Source organism: Miniopterus natalensis, chromosome 2 (assembly GCF_054644295.1).
Source record: "Miniopterus natalensis isolate mMinNat1 chromosome 2, mMinNat1.hap1, whole genome shotgun sequence".
NCBI classification, from domain to species: Eukaryota; Metazoa; Chordata; class Mammalia; order Chiroptera; family Miniopteridae; genus Miniopterus; species Miniopterus natalensis.
In genome coordinates, this window is record NC_142082.1 from 154,910,013 (window position 1) to 154,934,870 (window position 24,858).

At 35.1% G+C, this 24,858-nt stretch overlaps 1 protein-coding gene across 3 annotated transcripts; it reads right to left on the reverse strand.

The window, feature by feature from the left end:
* Nucleotides 1-2,977: 2,977 nt before the first annotated feature.
* Nucleotides 2,978-24,814, reverse strand: FGFR1OP2 (FGFR1 oncogene partner 2). 3 transcript variants are annotated; one of them, XM_016197374.2, is made up of 7 exons: nucleotides 24,532-24,813; nucleotides 16,118-16,254; nucleotides 13,820-13,937; nucleotides 11,504-11,646; nucleotides 9,032-9,145; nucleotides 6,035-6,148; nucleotides 2,978-5,010 (listed from the first exon to the last, which is right to left on the reverse strand). In XM_016197374.2, exons 2-7 carry the CDS (start codon nucleotides 16,250-16,252, stop codon nucleotides 4,873-4,875), a joined length of 762 nt encoding a protein of 253 aa, XP_016052860.1. In that variant the 5' UTR covers nucleotides 16,253-16,254; nucleotides 24,532-24,813; the 3' UTR covers nucleotides 2,978-4,872. The 3 variants fall into 3 exon arrangements, with proteins under 3 accessions (XP_016052860.1, XP_016052859.1, XP_016052861.1); XM_016197373.2 differs by having other exon boundaries at nucleotides 16,118-16,266; XM_016197375.2 differs by lacking the exon at nucleotides 9,032-9,145 and having other exon boundaries at nucleotides 16,118-16,266; nucleotides 24,532-24,814.
* Between the last annotated feature and the right edge of the window lie 44 nt (nucleotides 24,815-24,858).

Consider the following 24,858-nt stretch of genomic DNA (forward strand, 5'->3'; position numbering starts at 1 on the left):
AGAACCAGTCAAAAATGAAGGCTACAGTAACTGGAATGAAGAATAATTTACAGGGAATCAAAAGTAGATAGAGAATACCGAGAATCAAATCAGCAATTTGGAACACGAGGAAGCAAAAAACACCCAATCAGAAAAGAAAAAATAATCCAGAAATATGAAGATAGTGTAAGGAATCTCTGGGACAACTTCAAATGGCCCGACATTCATATTATGGGGGTGCCAGAAGGAGAAGAAAGACAGCAAGAAATTGAAAACCTATTTGAAAAAAATAATGTCAGAAAAATTCCCCTACATGGGGAAAGAAATAGACTTACAAGTCCAGGAAGCAGAGAATCCCAAACAAGAGGAACCCAAAGAGGCCCACAGCAAGACACATCATAATTAAAATGCCAAAGGTTAAAGACAAAGAATCTTAAAAGCAGCAAGAGAAAAGTAGTTAAGTTACTTACAAGGGAGCTCCCACATGACTGTCAGCTGATTTCTGAACAGAAACTTTGCAGGCCAGAAGGGAGTGGGAAGAAATATTCGAAGTGATGAAACACATGGAACTGCAATCAAGATTACTCTACCCAGCAAAGCTATCATTAAGAATTGAAGGTCAGATAAAGAGCTTCACAGATAAGAAAAAGCTAAAGGAGTTCATCACCACCAAACCAGTATTACATGAAATGTTGAAAGGTCTTCAACATTTGAAGAAGCCAATAAACAACAGAAACTGACAAAAAAAAAGTAGACCCAGAGACACTGAAGCATGCAACAGACTGTTGTATCTCTGAAGGAGGAGGAAAGGGGTGGGGGTGGGAAGAGATTAACCAAAGAACTTATACACATATATGCATAACCCATACACACAGACAATAATGGGGTGAAGTCCTGGGGAAGGGGTGGGAGATGGGTGGAGGGAGTTGATGGGGGAAAAATAGGACACTTATATTTTCAACAATAAAGATAAATTTTTTAAAAAATGGTGTAGATCAACGCATACAGTGGACTTTCCACATCCCTGGGCTCCCAACCATGGATCGGCAACAGGAGGGGTAATTGCTGACAAAAACCCATGTATAAGTGGACCTGCACAGTTCACACCAATGTTGTTCAAGTCAACTGTATACTGATGTTGCTTCTGAACATTTCACCCTATGCTTTTGATTTTTACATAGTTGTAATTATAAGTGCAATTTAGTATTAAGCTTTTTATTATTCAAATTTAGGTATATTTAGGTACATACTTTTTTCCTGTTGCTAGAATCTTCAAGCCATAGTATATAATAAACTTTTAAAATATATATATATCTTTATTGATTTCAGAGAGAGGAAGGGAGAGGGAGAGAGACAGGTAGAAACATCAATGATGAGAGTCATTGATCAGCTGCCTCCTGCACACCGCCAACTGGGGATCAAGCCTGCAACCTGGGCATGTGCCCTGACTGGGAATCAAATCGCGATCTCCTGGATTCTAGGCCGAGGCTCAACTGCTGAGCCACGCCCAGCCCGGCTAAACTGCATACTTTACTTTTAGATTAATTAAATTTAAATTAGTTAAATTTATTATTTCCCTATTATAGGATATTTAGGTTGAATCCAGATCCAGAGTGTTCACTCTAACACTGTCATAAGTGGCTTTAACCAGGGGAAGCAGTGGGGATGATGAGAAATGGTAGGATTCTGATATATTTAAAGGGAGAGTCAATAGGACTTGCTGATGAACTGGGTGCAAGATATAAGAGGAAGTGGAGTCAAAGATGCCATGAAGGTTTTTGGCCTGAGCAGCTGGTAAGATGTAGTTATCAACTGAGAAGGGGAAGAATATGGAGAGGTCTGGGAGTAAGATTGGGAGTTCAGCTTTGGACATCTTAAGTGTGAGTTATCTCTCTGACAGTCACAGTTGGGTGAGTCTGGAGTTAATGAAAGATCTAATGAGAGCTGTAAGTTTGGGAGTCATCAAGAATACAGGTGATATTTAAAGTCATGAGAGGTGAGATCACCAAGGAAATGAGTACAGATACATAACAGGAATAAGAATGGAGCCCTGGGGCTCTCTAATGGTAAAGAGAGAAAAAGGAACAAAAGAAACTGAGGGGCAGCCAATGAGGTAAAAAAAAAAAATGTCCCTTCAAATTTCAATTAGAAATTATTCTTCTCTGACAGCCAAAAAAGATAGTGGTCACCAAAAATTAAGTTCTGGACTTATCATATTCCATTCATCACTGAGGCAGTTTAGAAGTACAAAATTTGGGAAGTCACCTTGTTATTAAACATTAAAGAATATCAATTTGATCAGAAAACATTTTATCTTTGAGGTTGTATATAATTGGTTTTTTAGAGGTGCATTCCCTACATAAGATAAAAAAAAAATGCAGTGGGTAGATGATAGATGTATTTGTTTCCTAGGGCTGCTGTAATTATCATAGGCTGGGTAGCTTAACAAACATTCTCTCACAGGTCTGAAAATCAAGGCCAGAAGTCTGGAATCAATCAGCCTCCCTTCTGGAGGCTCTGAGGGGGAATTCACCCCATGCCTCTCTCCTAGCTTCTGGTGGCACCTCATAATCCCTAGAGTTCCTTGGCTTACCTAACTCTCTGCATGTCTTCACATGGCTTTCTCCTTGTGTCCCTCTCTGTGTTTCAAATCTCCTCTCTTATAAGGACATCAGTCATTGTATTTAAGGCCCATCCTAAACCCAGGATGATCTAATCCTGAGATCCTTAAATTTGCAAAGACTATTTGCGAATATGGTTACATTTATAGCTACAGTAGGTTAGAACCTCGATATACCTTGGGGGTGGAGGGACACTCTTAAACCCACTACAGAAGATACAAAGGTTTGCAGGATCAACAATAACGTGCTCGCCAATTCCTAAAATATATAGATATATGTTGTTGCTAAGTACTAGTTTTGTGGTAAGAAGAGATAAAAAGCCCTAAAAATAGATATAAGTAAGAATTATTTTCAAGTTAACTTGGAGAGCACACCAATTTTAATCACTCATCTTTATTGATAAAATAGGTTCCTATGCACTACATACCTTCTGACATAGAGTTAAGGTTCTGCTTAACAAATAAGTATGGGATGGAAAACTGTTTTTATATAACAAAGTAAATGTTTTTAAACACCAATATCTTAAAATTATATCCAAGTAAGAAGACTAAGAATAAATTAACTCAACGTATTTGTTTACAAAAATAATTATTTATCAAATAATGTTTTATGATAGAGCTGCCTCAATGAACTGCCTCAGTCTTAATTTCAACTGTGTAGCTTATTTTCTTTAATTCTAACTTGGGATAAAAACTGTATGAATGAATGACTGTGCCATCAAATTAAGGGATACTTTCCCAAAAATGAATAGAAAAGTTAAAAAAAACGGTCACTTATTATAAAACATTAAGGCCACTGAATGAGAACAAAAATCAATTTAATGTCTGGGTCAATAGCCCTTTTCTATTCAATCAGCCCCATCGACCCTACTTACCCCAAACTTAATAGAAAAATTCTGAAAAGTAGTTTTTAATTTTACCAATATATGAAATTATACATAAAAATTACCATGTAAATATTTAACAAATTTATACTCAAAAGTAAATTTTCTATTGTGCTAATGTTAATATTTAATATAAATGAGCATAATATATTTAATCATATCTGACACTCTTCTTTTATCCTTTTATTCTATAATCACCACAAAATAAGAAAAATTTAGATTTCAATTGATGTTAAAGCATATTTCTATTTCTGGTGGCTTTTAAAAACTTACATAACTGGATATATATTTTATAAAAAAATAAAACAAATACTTCTAACTCCATTGATATTTTTTGTCCCTGTTTAACTGAAAGGTTATAAGAAAAATCTTATCGGTTATGAGGACCACATGGTACTTAAGAACAGATCCAAAAAATACTTTTTTAATTTTAATTTACTTTCTCTCTCTCTCTTAATACTTTTAAAAAAGGGCTCTATGAGGCAGAGGATTTCCCAGTTTACTTTGAAATAACCATACCTGGCTTCCTTTATCAAACATTTAACTTTGTTAGCTAAATGAGCTACAAAATATCCTTAAAAATCAACGAGAGAAGAGAAAAAATCTCATCTTTATTACTGATTTAAAACCAAAACTTATTCTTTCAAGGGAGTAGTTTAACCTACTAAATATGTGTCTTATAAGATCTTTCTTAGAAAGTAGTATTCCTTCTTTTTCATTCCTGAAACGCTATTTCATATGCTTAGAATTATTAACAATTGTTTGCTGAGTAGTAATTATGGTAAGTTAGCTAAAATTAAATTACCTCTTTTGTTTATGGTTTATCTAAAACATTCCTACAGCCTTTCAGACTGAATTTTCTTTGACAAAAATTTAAATTAATGGGAAGGTAGATAGGCAATCATTAAAGCTGAAGTCTCATGGTACACAAGCTATTTGTTAACTCTGACACCAAACAGGGAAGATAAAATATAGTATGATGATCTTCCATTCACCAAACTGGCAAAATCTGCATTTTAAAATTGGGATAACTTCATGAATTCCCAAACATTAAATGGGAATATTCCTGTTTATCCAAGTATCACCCAGAAAGCCAACGGCATGACTGAAAGCTCTTGATATGTTCAGCAGTCATTGGGAAAATCTTCAATTTGTTCAGCAATTAACAAAGTCTTAGTTTCTACTTTTCAATTATTTTTTGGAATAAAGTCTCTGACCATGAACTATGCATTTTTCTTTCGTTCTCTCTTAAAAATGTCATTGCCAGTGCACTGTACATATCATAGAGGAAAAAAAAATGTAGCTTGAGATTGATTTTCCTGTTAATTCATTTACTTCAGTAGGCCAGTCCCAGGGATCATTTGGAGCCTTATAAGAAGCTCAGACTCTTCAGCTCTTCCTCAGACTCAGGTCACTATTGGTCACTAATGCTGACAAAGATGTGCTTTCTGATAAGTCATCTTTTCTAAGGTTCAAAAATGATTCTCGGGTTATTTGAAGGATCTCTCTCAATCCTTTGTTTTCTTGCTAAAAGGAGACAAACAAAAAGAAAGATGCAGTCACCAAATTAGCTAGCCACAAGAGCATAAACATATGGCAAATAAGAACCAAGTTCTGTAGATTACAGAAATGCACTAAATGATATGTGCAGTTGAAGATGACAACTTGAATCCAGAACACTTTTTTAAGAGGTCGGAATCATGTGGTAAACGTCTTCGACCCCTGAAAAGTCTTCTTATTTATGCAGCTGTAATTGTAGATGGAACCTTAGAAATAGCCTTATTTACAATCACAGTATAGATGAAGAAAGTAACATCTAGATTTATATTTGTGTACACTCAGAAAGTTTGTGACTAACACCCTGCGACTAGAACCACTTAGTACTTTAGTACTTCTATTACCTCCCCCAATAGCATGGAATACAAGACAAGCCATCTGCTTTGCTTTCCTTACTGGAATTTGACAGAGTCAATTGTGATGTTTTTCAAGAAGGAAAGTGACCAAATCTAACACTGGTAAACAACTTTGCCTTTTTGTCTGGTTACTGTAAGAAATGTGCAGGCATTTAAAAATAACTTTCACAATTTATTCTCTACCACTTTGTCTTTGGTTTTACTTTCTAAGTTCAATGGTATAAGGCAGGGATCAGCAAACTATAGCCTGGCTTGAGGCCTGAATTGTACATTAATTTTTTTGTAAATTTTGCATCACAATGGCAGAGCTAAGTGGCTCCAACAGAGACTGGTTTGTAAAACCTACAGATTTACTATCTGGCCCTTGACAGAAAAAGTTTGCTTACCTCTGTTATGAAGAATGAGAGAAACTTGTATGCTTAGGGAGAGGAGAAACTGTGGCCCTCTAGAACCAATTCTCCACCATGACTTCAAAATGAAGCTTTTAAAATATGAAATCCCATTCTACTGATTTTAATTGTTCAACAATGATTTATGCTCTCACGACATAAAATAAAGGACAGTAACTCATGGGGTATATTTTCTAGCATAAATGTTTGAATGAGCAATTTCACCCACATTTACAATTTAAAACTTACTTCAAGCTGAAATATTCTTTCCTGCTCCTTACATCCCTGTTGCTCATCAATTTCAATGGCTCTCCTCATTACTGCTGCCATTTCAGTTATCTGGTCAACATGTGCTTGTAATTCCTGAAAAAAGAGATGGGCGTTGCAAATTAGTGAAATACTGTATTATTTTTATTTTTGGATCCTCTCCTTTTTATAAAATCAGCATTGCCATTTAATATGAATATAATATTCATACACTGCCATTTAACATGAATGTAATATATCAGACAGATATTTACAAGACAGCTGACTGACCATGATCGTGCTTAAAAAGGGACATCTGTAATACTTTAAACAAAAATAAAAATTATTAAAAAAATAATAATAATAAAAGTAAATAAATAAAGAGAATTTCAACTTTACTACTAATCAAAGAAATATGAAGTATAGTAAAATGTCATTGATTACCAGAAAAAAATAAAATAAAATAAAATCAGATTTCTTTTATGACTAAAATTAAGAATAAGCGGCATAATTTAACTAAACCCACTCGTAAGAAGGGGACTCATATTCTGCATTCCTCTCACTACAAATGATCAGCAATTTTTCCTTTTTTGCACCTACCTATACTATAGATCAAAGTAATAGAAAACATAAAAATTTCTGACACATTCAATCTCTTTTCCCCAGTTTTCATGATTTATAAATCTTTTCTGTATTACCCATGCCTAAAAATTGATCTCAATCTAATATAGAACCTTTCTAGATTACAATCTTTGACAGCAGACATTGTATCTTGTTTATATTTGCCAATTAGTGTTCAGTATATAATAGAGAATAAATACTAAGAAGAATATAGTTCTGCTCCTAAGTATTAAAATATCAAATGGCCTTCTTTGCAAACTGTTCAAAATAAAATTTCAGTATGAAATAGACATCTACATATTTTTGGTGCAACAAGTAAAAGTTTCTTCCAATTGCTTTTTTTCTTTTTTGCATACCTACAATGTGCCAGGCACTATACTGGGTAACAGAAATACAAGTTCTGTTAAGACATGTTCCCTTATTTCAAGGAGCTTACAGTCAAGTGAAAGATACAGACAAAACATTTAAAATCAGCATAAACTTGAGAAATGAAAAGCTTTTACCATTGTTCACTGGCAATGGAGGGTTATTTTACTATATTAATGCCAAAAGTTAAATATAAAAGTTAATAACTCCCCAAATAAACATTAAGTCTCTTAAATAGTTGTGTATTTCCTATTTGTAGAAAGGATTTGAACAGGACCCCCCCAAACCTACAGAACTACTAAACTATGGAAAAAATAAGATGGACAATAGGTATATCTTTAGCAACATACAGTTAATACATTCTTAACCAACAAAAATGCAGGTCCTTAGGTTACTTTAATGGGGAAACCTATACAATGCTAGTACACAGAAAAGGCAAAATAAAGATTTGACACAGTCCAATATGGTGCTATTTAAATTTACATTAATTAAAATCAAATACATTTTAAAAAATTAGCAATTCAGTCCCTCAGTTGCACTAGTGACACTTAAGTGCTCAAAAGCCACAAGTGGCAGGAAGCTCCCATATTGAACAGTGCAGATAAAGAACATTTCCATCATTTCAGAAAGTTCTGTTGGACAACCCTGAATTAGATTATGGTAGCAAGTACGATATCAAGACAAACATCAGTCATATTCTGAAAAATGACTAAAATCCTTCCTAATATAAAGGGAGCAAATGTTTACAACTAAGTTAGGTACAGATATCTGCAGCAGCAAGTTGAAGAAGGGTAATGAGTAAAAATTTTGAATACGAACAGCTTTCTCAGTTTATAACTTGGTATCCTATGGGACTGACCTAGGTTAAAAAGCTACAAGTGAAACAAATAATTCTTTGCCTTTAAAGTGGAAGAAAACAAGATACCACCATTTTTTTCAGGACAGGGTCTATTCTAGTAAAATCATGAGGAAAAAAACCCCAATTTTTCAATCAGAACAGTATTTTTATAGGCCCAGTTCATGGATGATTCACTTATTTCAATAAAATCTTTGGAGAAGTACCATAGATCTTTTACTGGGCACAAGAGGCTAAGACTTGTGCTTTCAAAACTGTCTTAAAGCCCTGGCCGGGTGCCTTGGGTCACTGGAGCGCCGTCCCATACACCAAAAGATTGCGGGTTCGATTCCTAGTCAGGGCACATACCTAGGTTGTGGGTTTGACCCCCAGTTGGAGTGAGTATGGAGACAACCAATCAATGTTTCCCTCTCATATCCATGTTTCCCTCCCCCACCCCCGCTCTCTAAAATCAATAAAAACATATCCCCAGGTGAGGATTTAAAAATAAATAAATAAATAAACTGTCTAAAAAGGCAAGAAGTGTCAGCAAAGTGATCCTTGAACTGTCTTGACATGCCTTTCACTTGTAATTTTTGTTTAGGTTTATTTCAACTTTGCTCAATAAAGACCAGCCACAAGTAAGGTTAAAAAAAAAAAAAGAAAATTAAGACACAATGGAGAGTATACTACTACACTTAAGAATACCTAAACAGAGGCATTTTAATTTTATTATAAACTCAAACTAAAGGGCTACAAACTGTCAAAAATCTGAATTAAAACAGTTCATTTAATAACTTGACTGAACAAAATTTTTATGAAATCAGTTTCAAATTACTGCCAAGAACACACCTTTGATGTCCAGAAAGAGAATAACTGTTAAGTTTACTAAATCTGCAGCAACAGCTAAGAAGAACCACAAAGTGAAAAGCAGGCCTGAACAACCTTTAAGGCCTGCCATTATCTAACAGGGTGTGTATGACACAATATACAGAGAATGAATGACAGATTTAAAGTTTCTACACTGAATATTTTTGCATGGCTATCAAAAGCACAGGATTTTAAAACTTAATTTATTTGCTGATTTAATCTGGCAGGAAAATTCAATGTAAAGGAACTCTTTAAATGGACCCCCCTTCCACCCGCACCCCCAAAATTGACTGCTTTATTTAGTGTACATTGTGATTTGCTTCCAAGTGCCTCCTCTCCAGTCCATGTTGAGGTGCTTCAAGGATGTGACGAGATGCATCAAGGAAGAATCCTTCGGAGTTGTTACGATGTACCATGTCAATCTGTAGTACAGAGTCATTATAATGTTAATACGGATATTATCCGTAATTTAAAAACTGAATGAGTGTTAGTTCATGCGTGTTAGCCAACTGTTTGAAATGTTTGCTTTTTTAAGATTTCCAAAAAGGCATCTGTTCAAAAATGATGAAAAAAAAATGAGTATGTGGATGAAAATGAGTTCTCATTTTGATTTTTAAGTGTGTGCTCAAAAACTTTTAGGTTAAGGGCAAAATTCTATATTACAGTAGTCCCCAAAGGGTCTCTTACTCCACAATGCTGTTATGTGTAACTGTTTGTTACCCCTAAATGTGTTATAAAGTTATTTTTGTGTTTAGGCATGTCAGAGCACTAGTACCTAAACACATCCTAGAATCTCCTATTTCTGCACCTTTATCACACCAGTTTCTCTGCTCACCCACTTACTTCTGCTTGCTGACACCCAACCCCCACTAATTAATTCAAAACTGAATTTAGGTATATTTCTTCCTTTCCTTATACCTTCCCAGATGTTCTTCATGAGAACTTAATCTTGCTTCCTCTAGTATTCCAGCAATAATTCATATCTCTGTTTTAGGATTCATCACATCCTATCTTAGATCAGGCAATTATGTTTGTATCTGTACCTCCCACTACACTGTAAGCTCCTATGATAGAATAATGTAACTTGTTTATTCATTCATCTTATCATTAATAATAACTAAACGAGTACAAGTGTTAATAGATGTATGTTTAATTGAGTCAAAGTGTCTCCTTTTTGGGAAAAATCAAAATCACAAACATTAATGTATATTAGTTAGAATTAATAACAAGTAACCGAATAGTCATTTTATGGAAGGCAAGGATTGGTACATATGATGATAAATTTAATTTACATAATGAAAAAAGATAGCTTACAGCTATCTTAAGAAATGTTTCACTTTGCTAATTAATAAAACAGCTCTGGTGAATGGTAAAATCTGTGTTTTAGAAAACATTCGCTTCTGTCATAGCTACTACCAGACGGGACTAGCAAGCTGCAGTATCTTATTTTAAACTCTTTTTTGGTCAGAGGATTCTTCTCGTTAGATCTTAAAAAATTTATTTCTGGAATTTCTCAAGATTAAATTTTTTTTACCAATAAATTTACATCAATTCATTTTTGTACCTTTAAAAAAACTCTCAAGTTACACATTTAAATATAAACATTTTTATAATAATCTCAACAATAGATACATTTTATATTCAAAAAATTGCTACTTAAATAACCAATGTTTTCCTTTTGGTTAGGAGATGAATATAGCATAATTAGCTAACATTAAACCCAAATTAATTAATTTACTACTTTACTATTTGACACAAGAGGTATCTATTACTAAGTTCCTCAATATGTAAAGTCACACAAAGATCTATTTGCCAGGTATTTAATTTTAATAGAATTAATAATTAATAACTTAAAAATACTTACAAGCCCCAAGATGGAAGAAACATTTTAAAGAATCTAAAATGTGTTTCAATAATTGAGAAAGATAAAAATATCTTATAACAATATTTCTTAAATAATATTAGTTATAACTACTGAGAGTTAGCTCACCATTATCCATTATAGATAATGGTCTCATAATCACAATCTATTCTAATATTTTTATTTCATATCTGCAGTTAAAATTCAGTTTACAATAAGAGGTAAGTAGTAAAGATTATTCTACTTGTTTTCATAGCAGTTGTTAGCAAACACAGCAACATACACAAAGGGAACAGACACAGGGATGACAAATACAATGAACAGAAGGAAAAACACTAATTTTTACCAACTGAGCAGTCTGTAAAAATGATATTCCTGATATGTGATTTGGGGGGAGGGGAGCAAAATTTTAGTATGTTGGTTCTTTTCCTCTCCCTGACCCCATGTATTTTTTCGCATTATAATCAAGATTAGAGTTTGGATGAATCAGCCTTATTCAGAAAATAGTTTTAAGAAAAAGAAATCAACCTTTATCAGTATTCAAAGTTTTAAAAAAGTTTTCAGCATTTCAATTTTTGTTCTGCAACAGATATCAATACAAATCTATTAAAAGGCATATTTCTTAAAAGCAGATAACCTTATAAAAATAAATTTGAATTGAATACTTACCTTTATTTCCCAAATAAAGTTTACTTTTTAATATATATTAAAGCTACTAGGAACAATGGGAGAAGAGTAAATCAAACAAAATGATATATAACAAGAAATGAAAAAAATAAGGAAAAGTACAAAATGTCAAAAAGATGAAGTATTCAACAGCATGTTCCATATTTATCAAGTGATTAAAAAAAAATTCTGATCACAAGTTAACCAACTGTCCTTCTTTTCTATTTCCAATTATATTTCTAGAATGGATTACCTTGGAGTGCTGCTCTTTTAACTTCATTATTATACCCGGATCATCTTTTTTGCTAGCCATTAGCAATCTAAACATTTGCTCACGATACTTGCTCATTATAAGTTCCAAGGCAGACTGATGCTCTTCCAGGGATGTACGTAATTCTATCAAGAATAATAGGATATTTATTTGAACTTGAGTTAAAGATGTACAAAATATTCTCTTCCATATTACATTTATTTAAAAAACAACTTAACCACTATGGAAAGCAGTCTGGCGATTCCTCAAAAAATTAAGAATAGAGCTACCATATGACTCACCCAGCGATCCCTCTCCTGGGTATATACTCGGAAAACCTGAAAACGTGTATTCACAAAGATATATGCACCCCTATGTTCACTGCAGCATTATTCACGGTAGCCAAGACATGGAGACAACCAAAGTGTCCTGTGATAGAGGACTGGATAAGGAAGATGTGATACATGTACACTATGGAATACTCCTCAGCCATAAGAAAAGATGAAATACTGACATTTGCGACAACATGGATGGACCTTGAGAATATTATGCTAAGTGAAATAAATCAGGCAGAAAAAGCCAAGAACCATATGATTTCACTCATGTGTAGGATATAAAACTGAAACTCGTGGACACAAACAGCAGTTTGGTGGTTGCCAGAGGGAAGGGGGTGGGAGGTGAAGGGGGCCTAATATATGGTGACAGGAGAAGATATGACTTTGGGTGGTGGGCACACAGAGCAATATACAGATCTTGTAACACAGAAACCCACACCTGAAACCTATATGTTTGTATTAACCACTGTCACCCCAATAAATTTAATAAAAAATATATATATATAAAACAACTTATAAAGAGGGTATTAAAAAAACAAAAAACCATGATGGATAAAAATCTAGCTGTATACAAATAAAAAATACCAAATGGAGTCCTTCATCAGTTCTTTAAATCACCACTTAAAACTCATTTTTTGAGAATCATTTCAACAAACATTTACTGAGTAACAATTAGGTATCAGAATGATGCTCTATATTATTAATACCAAAGGCCATGGAGCCCAGAGTGTAGTGGAGAAAACAAATACATAAATAATTATAATACAATGTGGTAAGTGCAGAGAGAAGCTCTATTCAAATATACAGGAGAAGTCTGTGAGGAGAAACTGGGGAAAGCTTCACAGAAGTATAGTACTGATATGAACTTGCACACCTTGAACTGAAAAATAAAGGAAAGGACATTATAAGTAGGGAGGCATGAAAGTTTGGGATGGCAAAAGCAAAGGTTTTGTGGAGAAGAGAGGTACAGGAAGAAGACAGAAAAGACGGCTTGGAGTTGACTTTGAAGGTCACTGGATAAGGGAATAAGTACCCCGGACCCTGGGACCCTGATAGGTTCTGTGGCTTTAAGCAGAACAATGTATAACAAAATCACTTTGACCAAAGTCTAATTGATATAAACAAGAGTTAAGTTCCTATGACATCTCATCAACATTATAATGAAACAACACTGGACAAAATGACATTGAGGACCTGCTGTACAACGAGGGTTCTTAAGCAAAAGAATAATATGATAAGATATATATATCTATATATATCTATATATCTATATATCTATATCTATATATATATTAATCCTCACCCGAGGATATTTTTTTCCATTGCTTTTTCAGAGGGAGTGGAAGGGAGGAAGGGAGGCAGGGAGGGAGGGAGGGAGGAAAAGGGAGAGAGAGAGACAGAGAGAGAGAAACATCAACGTGAGAGAGACACATTGAGTGGTTGCCTCCTACTCGCACCCTGACAGGGGCTGAGCCTGCAGCTGAGGTGCGTGCCCTTGGCCAGAATCTAAACCGGGGACCCTTCAGTCGTGGGCCGCTGCCCTAACCACTGAGCCAAACTGGCTAGGGCGACAGATACATTTTTGAAAAACCAGTCTGATGTCTGTTTTGAAGTCGTATTGCTGGGGAAAAGAGAATGTAATCAGGGAGACTGATTAGGACAGTTCAGGAAGAGACTATAAGCACCTAAGCTGGGGAACAAAGCGTGAGACTGCAAAGAATGAAAATGAGCTATTTCATAGGTAACAACAATGGCACAACTGGGTATTAACGGTGAGAATCTAAGGTAGACATTCAAATGTAGGACAGGATAAACGGCAACAAATATGATTTAGACATACGAAGTAGAGATGAGATTAATGTCAAAAAGTAAATTTAGTTGACTGTTTTCACATTTTTGACAATATTAATTGATCCCAAGTTGATAGTACAACTGCAGATTAAAGTTCTCTTGATTTGCTATATATAGTAATAATGCATCTTGCCTTTGTTCTCTTGCTGCAGTTCTCTGATCTGCCTGTTTTCTTGCTGGATTCCCATAACTAATGTGGACCGTGGCCGATGTCTTGCAACTTCATTAAGTTCTTGAATTTCTTCCTGATACTAATGAAAATATTAAAAAAGAATATGTGGGAAGAAAATATTTGAAAATATAAATCTGAGTCATATATCTGATAAGGGCCTGGTATCCAGAATATATAAAGAACTCTCACAGCTGAGTGATAAGAAAAATAACCAAGTTAGAAAATGGGCAAGTAAGACGAATAAGTTCTGGGGGTGTGATGTACAGCACGGTGACTACAGTTAACAATACTGTACTGTAAACTTGAAATTGCTAAGAGAGTACATCTTAAATGTTCTCATCACACACATACAAAAGGTAATTATGTGAGGTGAGGGAAATGTTAACTAATCTTATTGTGGTAATCACTTCACAATATATGTGTATCAAATCATCACAACATACATCTTGAACTTACACAATGTTTTATGTCAATTATATCTCAATAAAGCTCGAGGAAAAACTGGCGAAGGATTTGAAGAGACATTGCTCTAAAGAAAATATACAAGTGGTCAATAGCACATGAAAAGATGTTTAACATCCATCATTAGTCATTAGGGAAATGCAATTCAATACACAATACCACTTCACAACTGCTAGGATGAGTTCAATAAAAAAGGCAAATAACAACAAGTGTTGGAGAGAATAAGGAGAAATTATAATCCTCATGTAAGATTAACCCCTCAAAAAGTTATACACAGAGCTATTATATGACCCATCCACTCCACTCAGTTATATACCCAAAATAAATGACAGCATATCCACACAAAAACTTGTACCTAAGTATTCACAGCAGTACAGAAATAATCCAAATGTCCATCTACTGATGAGTGATAGACACAATGTGACCTATTCTTACAATGGAATATTATTTGGTAATAAAAAGGAATGAAATACTGATACCTGCTACAGTATAGATGAACCTTGAAAACGTTATTTAAATCAGTCACAAAAAGCCCCACATTGCAAGATTCTGTTAATATGAAATGTCCAAAATAGGCAAATCCATCAAGAGAGAAAAATTAGTGATTGTCAGGGCTGGGGGAAGGGAGAAAGGGGCTTTGGGGTATTGACAATATTCTGGAATTAGTGATTGTGGCTGACAACCTGTGAATATCCTAAAATCCAATAAACCGTACCCTTCAAAAGGGTGAATTTTATGGTATATAAATTATTCTCAATAACATGTGCAAAAGAAATGCAAAACTATTACTTCTTTTTTTAATAAGGAGGAATGTAACTTTATTTTCAAGGCATTTTGATAAGCCACTTAGTAACACAGTCATTATAACATTCCTGGTTCTAAATTTGGTTGTCAAACTCCTTTTTTTTTTTAACAACTCAATACCAAATATATGTTCACTGGAATGCATGAGACAAGCTACACAGTTAGAAAGGTAAGCAATCTTTTTAGGGCAAGAGTTGCAAAACAAACTAAGTAAACTTGTTCCATTATTTCCAGTAGCTTTGATAAAAACAGTATCCCAGGGTTGCTTCCTTTTACAAAATGAGTTTCATGAGAGTAGGCTATGAATATACATTTCCCCCCACTGATATCCATCATAATATCAGAGATTTTACAATCCTCTTAGAGTTAAATATTTTTATCAGAAGAGGGCTTAAAATAGTAGCTAAACTCGATGGCCCACTGGAAAGTCCTCATAGACGACACTAAGGATAACAAGAAGTGAAGCCCCTGTCATTTCTTCTTTAACTGGCAGCACTAAGGAAAAATAAGGGAGCAAGTAAAAATGCAGTAACTGCACAAGGTGTCAAAAAGATATTGCCCTGCATCATTTAAAAAAAAAAAAAATCATTGTTAAATAACATCACCTATACTTTTATAAAGAAAAATGTAAACATTTCCACATTATGAAAATCAGAGCTAGCAAAACGTTAGTACATGACATTATCTGGTTTTTGTCAGATGTATCTAGACTGAATAAATTCATATATTTTCTACACTTAAATGTGTGTCTGTCAGAAAAAAGTGACCAAGTCTACAGGTTTTAGAATATATATAACATATATACCACCTAAATCTAACAAAAAATTATAAAGTAAAACTGAAACATACATACAAGTCAAGCTACTTTAAAATTTTAGAGAACATTAAAAAAAAACTAAATACTAATTAAGCAGAAGTTAGTGATTCAAGCAATATATAAATGTCAATGACTGCTTTTTATAAAATGCAACCAAGAAAGAAAAAAAAGCAAACCTGCTTCATCGCCTCTACTCGCTTGTTGAGCGCCGTGGTCTGCTCAATCAGAGACTCTGCTGCGTCGTCATGATCTCTCAGTCTTTCAACGAGGGCTTTAGCGTCAGCAAGTGCCTTTTCAATTGTGCAACTCATTTCTAAAGGAATATCTAGAATTAAAATTAAAGTCAAGACTCAAAACAAAGCTAGCATATCATCTTTAGTTTCATGTTAACACAGATATATGGTTCTGGAGCTACATCTGTTACAGGAATGTTCATTGTATGGGGAGAAAAAATATTTAAGAACACCCGTGGTTTTGCTTCTGCTAGGATGGCACAAGACTGAAAGTGAACTTATAATATTTGAAAAATTTAGAATATATACAAATAATTTGCAGATATAATCAGAATGTATATAAACTACCCTGAGTATACGATAGGGAGGAAAAAGTACAAATCCAATGAATACATTTTATATTGTACAGAACTTGTGTTCTTCATGAAGGCACTCCTATTTTGTCATCTGTGAAAAATGTCACTTTATTAGTCTGTATTCTACAGTCAATCTGACTATAAGATCCTTCCTAGCTTCTGCTTGGTCAGGTGAACTGAGACAATGTTCACAAATGCACAATACTAACCACCCAAAGTGGCCTCTATGTGTAATGCTACATCAGTGTCAGCCTTCTTCTGGAGGAACTTCTGCTTCTTATGTGAAGTTGCATTATAATTCTCACTCTTACTTTCCTAAGTAAACAGAGCAACTTGCTAAAATAAAAGAGTAAATTTATACATTAATAGCTGGATATTTTGAGAATAAATCACTTCTTTGAAATGCTGCAAAGAAAAGACATTCCTCAGATATCCCTTAAAAACAACAAATATATTACTTGATGGCTTGATGCTACCTAAAATAATAAAGGTAGTGACATACAGTAAAAAAGATACTATACAAGGTAGTTTACTATACTATAGGTACTATGTAATTATTTTAAAGTACTCTATAAACACACTGCTTTGATTAAAAGTCCTTATGCAATGGCCTCATATAAAACAATAAAATCATAACAAATCCATGGAGAAGTTAAAAAATTACATCACAGACACACAATATCTGGTCTCACAAATTCCAAAAAGAAACATGGGGTAACAAATTCCAAAAAAAATGGGGTGACCAAGTAGGAAAACCCATGAGATAAGAGCTACCACTATTAGAATAGCACCAGATAAAACCTCAAATGGACTTTAGATATTCCAAGAAACAGCTCATACCAACAGAAAAAAAATTGGCCACAGTATTAAACATTGATGGGAAAATGTCTTGGATAGCAAAGGATGTGGCCCAGCGCATACCTTATTTATAAATAAATTAATCTGAAAAGATTATAAAGTGGAAGCAAGGATTAAAACCATTCTTAAAAGATTTTTTGAACATAGCCTACTGGATTTAATAGGGTAACCTCTCTCTATGGTTTAAGAATATGTAACATTTCTGCCCAGGCCAGTGTGGCTCAGTTGGTTGTATGTCATCCCATGCACTGAAGGGCTGTCAGTTTGATCCTTGGTAGGGGGGATGTAGGAAGCAGCTGATTGATGTTTCACTCTCACATGGATATTTAAATCAATTTTTAAAATCTTAAAAAAAAAAAAAAAGTAACATTCTTAAATATACTAGCAAAATATTAGTATGTTTGTGTTATGGATGGCTTGAAAATGTCTCCTGTTGAAAAGCTGTAATACTCACAATGGTTAAAATATTATACTTTTTGTCTCCTACCAAGTAAATTCTAACTTATTAATCAAGTAATATGAAAACATATTTAACTGGAACAAATTATTTATGAATTTAAATTACGCAACATTTTGCCTCTTTCTCAGGAACCTTCCTGTTTTCATCATTCCTAGTCCTCAGCAAACCCCCAAAAGGATAAATCCAAGAAGGTAAAAGTTCAGACACATCATAATCAAATTTTTGAAAACGGAAGACAAAGAAAAAGCCTTGAAAGGTGGGTAGACAGTGGAACACTTAAAAGTGCTGAAAGAACAAAACTGTCAATCAGGAATCCTTTATCCAATAAAAATAGCCTTCATCTATGAAGGTGAAATAAGAATCAATCTCAAATGAAGAAAAAAGCAATTCATTTCTAGATTTGTTCTAAAAGAAATTCTTCAGAAACAAGCAAAATGATATCAGAAGGAAACTTAGAACATTCAAAATAAGTAAAAGAGTAACAGAAATCGTAAATATCTAGGCAAATATAGCAAACTACTTTCTTCGTGAGAGCTTTAAAATGTCTGATGTTTGAAAACAAGAACTATATCTTTTGTCTGTAGATATAACTACAACATAAAGGCAGGAGGTTAAGTAGACCTATATAGTGATAAAGTTTCAACATTTCACTTGAAATAGTAAAATGTCAATTGTAAGTAGAACGTAAAAATGTTACATACCTATATATAATAATTCCTAGAAAAACATGTAAAGAAGACTGTACAGAGAAAACAGTCAAAACCACAATAGATGAATTAAAATCAATTAAAAATAGTCAATAACCCAAAAGAAAGTGAAAAAGGGAAACAAAGGAACAAAACATTAAAGGAACAAATAGAAAACAAATGATAACACTGTGGACCTAAATCCAAATATATTAATAATTACACTAAATGTAAATGTTCTAAACACACTTATTATCAGGCCCAGACCACATGGCTCAGTAGTTGAGTGTGGACCTATGAACTAGGAAGTCATGGTTCAATTTCCGGTCAGGGCACATGTCTGGGTTTCCAGCTGGATCCTCAGTAGTGGGTGTGCAGGAGGACACCAATCAATGATTTTCTCATCACTGATGTTTCTCTCTCTCTCTCTCCCTTCCTCTCTCTGAAATTAATAAAAACATATTTTTTTAAAAAAAGATAGATTATCAGGACAAATTTAAAAAACAGGACCCAACTAAATGTTACCTATACGAAACTCACTTCAAATATGATATAGGCAGGCTAAAAGTAAAAGGATAGAAAAACATACACTACATAAAAACTAATCAAAAGAAAGCCCAAGTGCTAATGAGCACATGAAAAGATACTCAACATGATTAGCCATCAGGGAAATGCAAATCCAAACCACAATGAGATGCTTCACACCTACTAGGATGGCTATAGTTAAGAAAGGCAGGTAGGTGTTGGCTAGGATGCAGAGAATTTGGGACTTTCATAAATTGCTGGGTGGAAAGTGCAGGCACTTTGGAAAACAGTCGGGTAGTTCCTCAAAAGGATAAGTGTATGACCCAGCAATTCTGCTCCTAGGTATATACCAAAAATGTACATGTGTACATGCCAAAAACCATACATGAATGTTCATAGCCACATTATTCATAGGAGCCAACAAGTAGAACTCATATATCCATCAACTCATAAATGAATGAATAAAATGTGGTATATCCATAAAGTTCAATATTTTTTGCAAAAAAAAAGGGGGGATGATGTCCTGGCACATGCTCCAAATGGATAAAATTGAAAAATTACGCTAAATGAAAGAAGCCAGTCGCAACCCCCCCCCTCCACATAATTTATGACTCCATTTATATGATATCTAGAAGAGACAAGGTAGATTAGTGGTTGTCTAGCACAGGGGGAGAGTGGGTGATTGGGGCAAAATAAGGAGAATGGGGAGTGAATATTAATAGGCACAGGATTTCTTTCTGGAGTGATGAAAATATTCTAAAATTGTGGTGATGGGTCGCACATCTCTGTAAATATACCAAAAACCCCACCAAATTGTATGCTTTAAATAGGTATTCAGCTATTTAAGTGGTATATGAATTATAGCTCAATTAAGGTGTATGAACTGTGAATTATATCTCAATAAAAGTATTAAAAAAAGAAAAGAATAGAAGTAGCTATATTAATATTTGATGAAGAAACTTCAGAAAAAAGATATATGAATGGCAAATAAGTATATGAAAATATGTTCATCACCACTAGCTATTAAAAGAATGCAATTAAAACCATGATGAGATCCACTACAGTCCAACTAAAATGACTAAAATAAAAAGTACTGACATTTCAAGTGCTGGAAAAGATGTAGAGCAATTGGAACTCCCATATAATACTGGAGAAAATGCAAAATGATATGGTTATTTCAGAAAACGGTTTGGCAGTTTCTTACAAAGTTAAACACACAGCTACCATATAACCCAGCAATACCACTTCTGGATATTTACTGTAGTGAAATGAGTGGATAAATAAACTGTAGTACATACAATCCATAAAATGGAATACTAGTCAGCAATAATATAGAGTGAAGTACTGATACAGGCAACAATTTAAATAAATCTCAAAGGCATTATGTTTATTGAAAGGAAATAGTCTCAAAAGGTTACATCCTGTTTCCATTTACCTGGCACTGCCAAAAGGACAAAATTATAATGATGGACAAGAAGATCAGTAGCTATCAGGAGTTAGGGGTGGGAAGAGAGTGGGGCACAAGGGACTATGCTGGGCTGATGGATAGTGGTGGTTACATGACCCTGTATACATGTTAAAAAGATAGAGCTGCAATCCAAAAAAAAGACTATTTTATGTTAATTTTTAAACTTTAAAAAATAAAATCACTCCATCCCCAAGGTTTTGCCTTTTTCTTTATTTCATCTGGTATGTATCCGCATGTATAGCATAAGGCACGCAACTACTCATATTTTCTTTTTTCCTCTGGGGGAAAAAGTTGCCCCAGTCCCATTTATTGGATAGTACATTCCTCCCTCGCTGAATTTTTTAAAATTTGAAATACATTTGACATATAACATTATGTAAGATTAGGGTGTACAACATGTTGATTTGATACATTTATACATTGTAATATGATTGCTATTGTAGCAATAATTAGCACCTCTACCATGTCACTTAATTATCATTTCTTTTTTGAGGTTGGAATACCCCCAAGTAAATATTAATGCCATACCTGTTATATGTTTTTTCAATAAATGTTTGGGTATGTTTCTGAGCTCTCTATTCTATATCTGGGTCTATTTATCTGTCAATCCCTATATCAAAACCAAGCTGCCTCAACTGTCAGCTGTAAAATGAACTCTGACTATCTGATACAGCAAGCCATCTTTCTTCTTCAAAGTCACTTTACTTATTCTTAGCCTTCTCTCCAATCTAATTCAACCCAAATGGACCTCTAGAGCACTCCAGAATAAAATCACACTACTAGATAATCATTTCCATTAATTCAAACTCTTGGTAGCTTTCTGAACCTGGGGACCACTACCTAATAATGTCTTTTAATCAACAAAAGACAAGTGTTATTCCCATTTTATCAATGAGGAAATAGACTCAGGGATTCCAAATGAGGAGCTGAATGACAGCACCATGCAGCAAGGAAGGAGCCAAGCTAGTCCCAGAAATAGAACTTCTGATCTCCAGTCTACTGCTGTACTCAAGAGCCAAGGTGGATCCCCAGGACCCTTTTACCTATATAAAAACCATCTCAGTACCCCTGGCTGGAAAAACAAAGCAAATTCCCTGACCCTAAGTCCCCAATGGGACTTCCAAAATGTTATAAAAATTGCATTTCAAGCCAGCAATAGAAAATAGATGGGACTGTAAATGAAGAAAGGATGAAAAAATAACAAAATTTCAAATATTTTTCTTATAACTAATAAAAGCCTAGCATCCATTTTAATTAGGCATTATAGTTATAAGACTAATGAATGTTTACTGATAGTTTTTTTGAAATTACAATTAACATTCACTTTAAAAAACATTCTCTAGACTGCATAAAAAAATACTATCAAAATAAACCACATTTAAATTGTTTTGCAATTTAAAAATATTGCTATTCAGAGAAATGAAGTTTAAACATCAGGTAATTCAAAGCATAATTTTACTAGCATTTCAGAAAAACAATGATGCAAAGTTTCTAAGAATTTGCAAGTTCATTTCCTGTATGTGAAACCACAGAAAAGTTTAAAATATTTAATAATATGTATTTACTCTGCCACCTTTTTTGAAAAACATTGTGTTTTGCCACTCTTTTTTGGTCAGTAAGTGGAGTGGGAGGAAGATTTTTTCCTAACTCTCTAACAAGTTTTAAAAATAGACTCCAGTAAAAAAAAAAAAAAAAAGAGTATTCTCAATTTATCTGCCTATTTTTATAGTGCTTATCTTAATTATTACTTACATTATCTTGGATAGGCAGGCTCAAACATCAGGTGAAATTTTTCTAAAGCAGGTGTTTTCCTCCCTGCATTAGCTATATACTCGCCCACTTTACCACCCAAAGACATTGACAGGCTCCTGGCAGAGGGTTCAGAACATTCTGCTGCTGATAAAAGAAACCACCACCCACCCATGACAGCAACTGACAGCTGTTTAGTTTTAGATTTTGGTTAACAAAATTTTAAAGAAATCCAAGTCACTCTTCTTTCTTTTACCCATAAATCCAGCATCCTATAGCTGGATGTATAGAAATATTGTGATATGCCATTGTCTTCAAATGTCAACAATCTATTTAACAAATTCTTACTGGGTTGTTCAGGCAGGTACATCTATGTCAATTAGTACATAATATTAACAGACACAGGACAGAAAAATAAAAAGGCATAGTAGGGCTTTCTGATAACCTTATAATCTAAAAAGATCAAGAAAGAATGCATGTAAATTACATGTAAAAATAATCACTATATAGAGACACATCAGTGTATTTGAAAGCATAGAAAAATTTTCAGTTCTTGAAAATGATGGAATGAACATGTCCAAGGCTTTATGAAGCAGCTTTATGAGAAGAAGGTGAATTTTTAAAGTTGTAAGGAACAGAATTTGAAAGTAGGGACACAGGAGAATTTTAAAAAATTACATACTACCTTAGAATTGTGGCTAAATATAAGTTACATATGCCTATATGTTCAAACAGATATGACAATTCAAGAAGGAAATAACCTAACCTAAACCAGTTATTTCTAACCTATAGGCCAAGGAGTCACTGGAAGAGTTGCATGGATGTACATAGCAAACATAGTCTGTAGTCTAAAATATTTCTCTCACACATATAGTCCATTATTTTTCAAATACTGTATAGACACATACTAGTATAATAAAACACAAAAGCCATTTAAAAGCATAGTTCTTTGCCATTAGGCACAATCTCAATCAACAAACACTAAAAGTACAACTACTTGTGTGTTAGGGGTCCACAGTTCCTCACATTCAAAACAGGTCTGTGGCCATTTAGCTAATATACAATGTTCCTTCTGGCTCTAAAAATGCTATGATTTTAAGGGCATGAAGGACTCCTATGGTGAATCTTTAGAACTATTATATTATATTTATATATGTATACATAAATAATGCCTGCTATGTGCCACAAGCATAGACTAGCGTTTGCTACAAAGATGAATTAGACATGATTCCAGACTCAAGCTCAAATTGGCACAAGACAGATATATGAGCAAATAACAAAACCTAATAAATACTGCAGAACTGTTTCAAGTGCGCTGGGAGCACAGTGGTATTATTATCAATGTCACCTGCGGGAGTGTGAGGTGACAATGATATATGAATTGGGTTTTGATAGGTGGTAAAATAATAATAATAATAAAAAAAAGAGTAAGCATTCTTGACAGATGGTAGAGCACATACAAAGGCACAGAGCTGTGAAAGTGCAAGACACGTTTGGGGAAACAGCCCATTGCCTGGTATGGTTGGATAGTGAGGTATTTAGAGAAGCAAGATGAGATTAAAGAGGTAAAATGGATCGGTACAGATAGGAAAAGGTCCTGAACGATACTGCTTATCCATTAAGAAATAGTTCGGTCAGCAATACGGTTACTGAATAAGTTTAAGGAATGATATAAACAGATTTGCATTTCAGAATGATAGCTCATTGCGAAGGACGACGGTGGGGAAACTTAGCTGGGGGAGGGCAACTGCAACAGTTCTGGGGAAGGCAGAAAATAACACAGCGCAGCGCGAGTGGAAATGCAGAACACGGATGAGGGTTTCTAGTCTGGACAGCAGGATGGACACTGGTACCATTATCAAAGGCGGGATGCAGAAGAAAGGCAGGCAGGAAACCAGGAAGAGTAGTCCTTCTCAGAGGGCAGTCCCAGGGAGGGAGAGCTGTCCACGTCCTCTGCGGCAGAGGCACACTGCGCACCGACAGGCTCCCTCTGCCCGGCCCTCGACGGTGAGCGCCCAGGGGGGCTTGGCAGGAAGGAAGCAGGTACGGAAGGTGTGTCCGGGGGGCCAGGGCTTCTCCTTCAACTTTCCGCACCTCAGTCCCGGAAAGGGGAGCTCAGAGCTGAGGCCGGGGACGGGAAGTGCCGCTCCCAGGAGGGGAAACTGGCGGGGGGAACGAGAGGAGCGAGGCGGCCCAGGGCAGGGACGCTAACGGCTCCCCACGCCTGCTCTGGTCCCTGGATTTACTCCACTTACTCTGGTCTCGGTCCCTCGCAGCCGTCAGCCGTGGCGATCAGGACTCAAGCCTCTGCCAAGGGGGATCCACGCACTCAAAGGAAGGGAGAGTCCTCGCGCCCGTCCAGCTTCTTCAGCGAGCAGATGCAGAGCGCGGCAGACGCAGGCGGCGGGCAGCTTGGGGGTCTGCAGGGACCGGCCCCATCACTGGACGGGGAACCGCGTCCGACTAGCGCTGCCACAGCGCTCCAACCTCGCGAGATTTCCTTCCTTGCGTCACCGCGGGAGGCAGAGTCAAGAGATTTATTTGCAGCTTCTCGTTGCCCTGCGCTGGGGGGTAAGGGGGCG